A 6,653-nucleotide genomic window follows, 5' to 3' on the forward strand; every position below is an offset into this window, starting at 1 on the left:
CTTTCTTTCTTTCTTTCTTTCTTTCTTTCTTTCTTTCTTTCTTTCTTCCTCTAAGAAAGTCTGTTGTGTTAAGCAATTTAGATTCAATCCAAGTTAATTATGGCTTAAAGGACTGAATAAAAAGTATGCTTTTTAGAGAAATATACCATGGAACACCACTGACAAACCATTCGTTACCTGCTTCAAAAGAGGCAAACGCAATATTTCTAATGTGGAAAGTAATTTTTTTTATGAAGTTAAAAAAAACAACTCATAGTTGTATTGATTTGAGAATGCTCACTAGAGCACCGGAAATGTAATCATCATATTCTTACATTATATAGAGAACCTGAAAAGAAAAGAAAGGAAACCTGTATTCCGGGGTCAGGACCACATAATTCAAACATTTCTATTTCCAGCGTTCCACCTTCTCAAGGCTCAATTATTCAATCGTAGCCATGAAGGAAGTAAATTTTGTTATTCTAATTTCAAACCCGATGCTACACATCATTCCTTAAAAGTTCTTTAAAAGAGAGAAATTTAACAAACCCATGCATTATTTGTAGCTGTCCATAGGACTCTGATCATATGAAGAATACATTGTTTTCCAAGCAGCCAGGTTTTTTTCTGCAATGCTTGGGCAGGTATTTCAAATGAATGCCAGGTCTTGCTTGCACCCTGGCAATGATGAATGCTGAACATGAAATAAATTAATGCTGGGGATTTTGGTCAATGTCAGCCCTTTCTTCACTGTGTCAAGTTAAACAAACAATATCAAGGCAAAGGAAATGGTAATTGTCTCTCTGGAGATGAGCTGCAGATAAGAGCATTGTTGAATCTAAATGCAGAAAATTTTCACAGGTTGTGTCCAGCATTACAAAAAAGAATGTTTAGTTTTTTAGCTTACTATTTAACTAAGTGCACATTTGAAATGGAGTTTAAAATATAACCTGGGGAATTAGAAACCATATAATATATTTTTTGTCTGTTTTTTTTTTCCTTGAGAATATTTTATTGTTTGTCTCAGAATTTTAGAAAACTTTTCTTCAAAGAAATAGCTTATGCTTCAATTCATGTATGTTGTAAATAAACAACAGCATTTAGGTTGAAAGATCTGGAGTTTTAGAAACAATGAGAATCTAATTTTATGGATATGCTATGTGGTTTGGGTTTTAAGTAATTTTCTTGAGTGCAATAGAGTCAAACACATAGAAAATAATTTAAACCATCTGCAGGTTTCCTTGTAGAGTTTTTAAATAATTATTTCTTGTCCAATTCTAAATGAAGGAGACTATTCATGTTTCTACTAAGTACAAATACACAGTGTAATTTTCAACTTAAAAAATGCTGACCGTATTTCTCATGAAATATATTCACACCCAAATGTTATTTTTTTCTCATAGTATGGTTTTAAGATACTTGTAATGTTTAAAGAAAACTTTGAATTTTTAAAGGTTCGTACATCATATAATATTTATGGGTAAAGAAAAAACCAACTCTATCAGTTTTGTTAGCTCCGATAAACTTAGAAGGTCTTCATGGAACCAGAGACAAAACAATAAACAATAAATTGTTCTGTCTTTAGATGTCAGCATTCTTTATGCTATATACCATTTGTCAGATGTAAAGTATGTTTTTCAGGGTTTTGTTTTGAATAAAATATTTTCTTTTCTGATGATAAAGAACCCATGTTTGTCCCATTAAACGTCTTTTTGAATATAGATATGTTTTTCAATAATCCCCTAGGAAGGATCACTATAGATAGTGCATGGCTACATGACTTTATTTTTGGGTTTGGGCTCTAATGACGCTCTACATGTAGGAGTCCATTTCTAATAAGCAATGGCTTGTGAAACAGCTTTTAATAAGGTCATGAAATTGTGATCCAGCCCCTTGGCAGATGCCTCTGACTCTTATTCAGAGCCATTTTTAAGAAATGTATGTCTGTAGGCTAAAGACTATAAACCCTAAAAATATTTGAGAATATATATATATATATATATATGTATATGTGTGTATACACACACACACACACACACACATATTCATTTCCTGATGAATGGCTAAATCCATTCTTTTTCAAATAAATAAATAAAAAAGATTGGGGAAGTGAGATCAAGAAAAGCAAATAGTTAAAACCACATCAACTTGAAAAGGAAAAAAAAAAATCCCCGTGCTCATAATTGCAAAGTGCCTTCCAGATTAAAGGCCTTTGCCCGCTGACTGCATGTAATTTCAAGACTAATTCTGATTTTATCCATTGGATAAAAATGAATTAACTAAAATCTGGGCTGTGGAGTGCTTTTAATTCTTAAGGTAGATCTCTGGGTCCATTTCAAGGACTTAAATGTAAATTACTTTAAAAAGTCTATAAGGAATTTGGATTTAAGGGACTTGAAGTTGTCAAGTACAGTAACACTAAAAAAGAGTAGTTAAATATAGGTCATGGTTTGTCTTTGTTCAATCGCTGAGATTCCTTTTTAAGATTTTTAAATGAAATTAAAGATCCAATATTTGAGTTGTTCAAAAAAATATGGGCCCTGACCACATTAAAGGGGCAAAAAGTGATGCATTTGATTTGCATTTTAAAGGCAGCCCGATTTGCCAGATAGGCATAGTGCTTGCAGCGGTGGTGAAATACCTTCCCCTTTCCTCCTGTTTGAAATGTTCAAGAATTGTATTCTTGTGATTTGAGCTGTAATACCTACTATGGTTTTGGACGGAGCACTTAGTCACGTCTGCCTGCTGCGAAGGGAACCATTAAAATGCTGTGAAGAAGGGAGTAAGCGTGCCTGCCTCCTGAATCTGTTGCATGTTTTGTCTTTAAGCTGATGAGTGCTATTCAGAAAGGAAGGGTGTCTGGAAGCCGGCTTGCTATACTCATGAAAACTGCAGAAGAGAACCTCGATAGAAGAGTCCCCATTCCAGTGGATCGAAGTTGTGGAGGATTGTGAGTCTGGGCAGTAAATCCACAGCCAACAAACACGGGAGCAACAAATCATCACGTAAAACCAGAGATGACTTAACACCACTCCAAAATAGTGGATATGGATAGCTGGCTTTTTTATTTTTTTTTTTTTTTTTTTTTTAACACTGGGAAACATTCCAAAGCTTTAGGATGTTGGTGTATACCCTTTATTTGTATTCACCATTCAATCTAGCTTCTAAAGAGTGCATTTTATCTTTTTTCTCATTTTCAGCACACATGGATTTAGTGTTTTGCATCCATTTTGTAACCTGTTAGACCAGACATACTCCCTTTTTTGTTTGTCTACTCATTTATTCCGAATCACTCCTAGAGGCCGAATATTTTGGCAGAAATTGAAAAAAAGAAGCTGGAAAAAATTTGTGATGTGCACAAAGCTCTGGACATTAAGCACGTAGATAGTATTTGTTCCTAAAAGAAATCGAGCAGGGAGTGACCTATTGAAACAATAGTGTTTCTGGAGACTGCTCAGCTCCTACTTCCTCGACACCGTCTGCCTTCCTCATCCGAACAGTATCGTGCAATTTTATATCTAGAGTATGACTGGCAAAACTGAGAGGGGAGACAGCGTTTAGATCTGGTTACAGGAGCAAGTCTCAAAGAGAAACTCTGAAAGCTTCCAGAATCACAGGTGTAAGATAAGGATAGCACTGACATTTGCTGGGAGTTACGGTGATAGTTTCGTGTCAGCAATTCGCTTTTTCTCCCCAGTCACTGCTGGTTTTTCTTTGACTCTTAGAGTTGCCAGCAAGATTCTTGCTTTTCTTATTTTAAAACCAGCATTTAAGTGGCAAGTTGGATGTAATGGGATGAGACTAAATTTCTCAACTCTTTACAGTGGTAATCAAGTTAAGGATTAAAAAATCTGCGTTTGTGTATCCACATATGACAGCACAGTTTTCAATCCCCAAATCCTAGGCTGTGGAGCATGTGCTGTTGTCAAACATGGCCAAGTTTGCTTAGTTTATTGCATCATTTGGGGGGAGTAATTTTAAACAGAGAGCAAAAGAGGATAGAAATAACCTTTAGTTAACTTTAATTATAATTATTTGTAAAAAGGCACAGCACTGCAATATTCAAGGTCATTTTGGTTGCTTAAAGCCTTTCTCTTTCAGTACGCAATGGGAAAGTCCTCAACCAAAAAGAAAAAGAAAAGGAATAAAACCACGCACAACACACGCCCACACACACATACCCCGCACGCATAGAGACACAAAACAAAAACAAAACTAAATCTGCGTTGAATTTAACAAAAAAAATGCATTGAATTTAAAGGGCCAATTTGGTATGCTTTTGCAATACTGGAGTAGCATTTTAACCAATCATCTGAATATTTATCCTCTTGTGAAGCTAACGATCTGCTTTTTTATTTTCTGAGATCAGGTTGTGTATATAATTGGGAATATAACCCTTTATTTAATGGCAGACTTCAGTTGCGCAGACTTCAGGTCTTAGTTTTTTTTTAACTGGTACACAAAACACTTTCATGCTGTCATTTCTGTCAACGTCGTAGAAAACCTTTATGCCTCATTCAAGTCGGGTATGAGCCTGGATGTCATAATACAAACACTGGAGTTTCGCTCACCTAAGCCCCCGCCCCACTTCAAACCATTCATTTATTTTTAAATGAAGTTTAGACTTGCCACAAGCAAACCTCAAGTAAAACCCAAAGCAAGGGATGCTTCCAGGTATCACTGTGAACATTTTTCTTTCAAGGTGTGAGTTTTTTACACTACCTTAAAAAACATAATAATGATGGGAGCACGTGGTTTTGTAACGTAGTGTCTTTGTTTTTGTTTTTGTTTTGTTTTTTTACCAAGACAATAAACTTCACTGTTTAGAACCCGCGGACACTCGATAGAAAAGCTGTCTGTCCTTCAAAACACGGCCGATGATGTACCACAATACAGTACATTCGTGCTCTCTCTCTCTCTTTCTCTCTTTCTAGTTAGATCAAGATAGCAATGACTTGTGCCCTCCCCGAATCCATTACAGTAGGACCGGCTCTCTAGCCTGACTGGCCTGGGAAGAGCTGTATCTGTAAAACAGGCCTGGTGTGTGCACGCTTTGCTCTGAGTGAAGTTCCTTTAAGGACAAAGAAAAGCGCACTTTGCTTCCTTGGAGCGTGTCTGCTTTTGCTTAAAATCTGCTAATTCTAAAACATACGCTCCTTCACCAATCCCAGAGTCTCGTCTTGGAAGTGAACTGGTTCCAAGTCTTTACTGTGAATAAAGCAGCCCCGCATTTTTGTGTCAGTTCTTAATTAAACCTGGGTAGCTTCTTTACCTGATCTCAGGAAAGGGGAAAAGAAATGGAGAAAAAAGCCCCTTCAAAACCTGTTCCGAGCACAAAAGAACGTTCCTTTTCTTTGCGTGGTATTAGATGATTCTGTTGGGGTGGGGATGGGGTGTGCAGAGACTGTCTTTGTCAAATGATTTATTTCAGCCTTTAAGGGGATTCAGGTGAAGGAACCCCCATCTGTGGTGGAGAGCTGGACGCTCCTTTAAGTAGCCCCATTCCACAGTCATAACAATAGTAATAATGCTGCATTATTTGTGACGGCAAGGTTGCCTCACATCCGCCGTGCTGTTTGCAGTATTCTCGCTTTCAATCAGTTTATACCAAGTGTAACTTTACGATTTCTACTCCTAAATGCACGCTCCCTATTCTGCTTCCGTTTCTAACTCTGTTTCGTCTTTTCCAAAATATGCAGCTTACTCTTTTGTACAACAACGAAACTTTCATTCTGACTTTTAGTGAACATCCTGTAGGGATAATCATTGATCTTCTTTCCTTGTCTATGTGTATTCCTAAAGATTTTTGGCCTACGAATGTAATAATATTGAAATCAGTGATGCTGTAACTTGCACTGCTCGCATTACGTCAGCCCCTTTCAGGGAACGAAGCAGCCGTACCGTCAAGTGTAAGCCCCTTGCTGGAGTGGATACACGCACTGCATGCTTCCGATGTGGCATTTTCATGTCCCGTGTTGGGTCGTTGTTCTAGACTGGACTGTTAAATACTATGTTTGAGGCTGGGTTGTCATTTTTATAACTGTCTGGGTGTTTTATCGCCATTATTTATTACTTTTGATATCCAGAAAGAGCTGCATGCATTTGTAGAGCAATAAGAGGATGTATGCAACGTGCCTTGTTTTTAACCGAATAAGAACCGAAAGCATGAATCAATAAAACTGATTAAAATGGTCCATTTGCTGGCGTTTGAGTGTCACTTACAGTCAGAGAAATAACTTTGATGGGCATTGAAGTTTAAAAAAAAGTTTGAAAATATTTCCACAAACCAATTTTTTAACGGCACATACACATTAATTCTCCTAGCTTGGACTTTGGTTATTTTATCTCAAAACTGAATCCCTGCATAGACAGATATAATTTTATGAGACTGCCAGAATTATTTGTATTAATTTGTTGCTGGAGCCCTTAGGGCACAACTTCTGTATTTGTGCAAGCCCATTCTAAAATTGCATTCATCCCATTACAACTCTGTTGAATTCTTTTTTTTGTTGTTGTTCCTTTCTTCCCCCCTCCCCACCCCCCTTTTTTTGGGTCAACCAGAGCTTTTCAGCCTGAGCGTTCCCAGGCACACTGATGAATTTTATCATAACGAAAATCAATAGAAATGAATGGGAAAGATTACATAATCCATTTTGATCATCTTACATGTCAAG

At 36.9% G+C, this 6,653-nt stretch overlaps 1 protein-coding gene across 3 annotated transcripts in view; it reads left to right on the forward strand.

The window, feature by feature from the left end:
- GPD2 (glycerol-3-phosphate dehydrogenase 2) overlaps positions 1 to 6,175 on the forward strand; it is a 142,801-nt gene extending 136,626 nt beyond the window's left edge. For all 3 annotated transcript variants that reach the window (XM_040475123.1, XM_040475122.1, XM_040475124.1), the window contains exon 17: positions 2,808 to 6,175. In XM_040475123.1, the coding sequence (XP_040331057.1) occupies positions 2,808 to 2,933 (126 nt within the window). In that variant the 3' untranslated portion in view covers positions 2,934 to 6,175. The remainder of the gene's footprint in view (positions 1 to 2,807) is intronic.
- The last annotated feature ends 478 nt before the right edge of the window (positions 6,176 to 6,653 follow it).

This window comes from Herpailurus yagouaroundi, unplaced genomic scaffold, assembly GCF_014898765.1.
Source record: "Herpailurus yagouaroundi ecotype Mexico unplaced genomic scaffold, PumYag 140, whole genome shotgun sequence".
Lineage (NCBI taxonomy): Eukaryota > Metazoa > Chordata > Mammalia > Carnivora > Felidae > Herpailurus > Herpailurus yagouaroundi.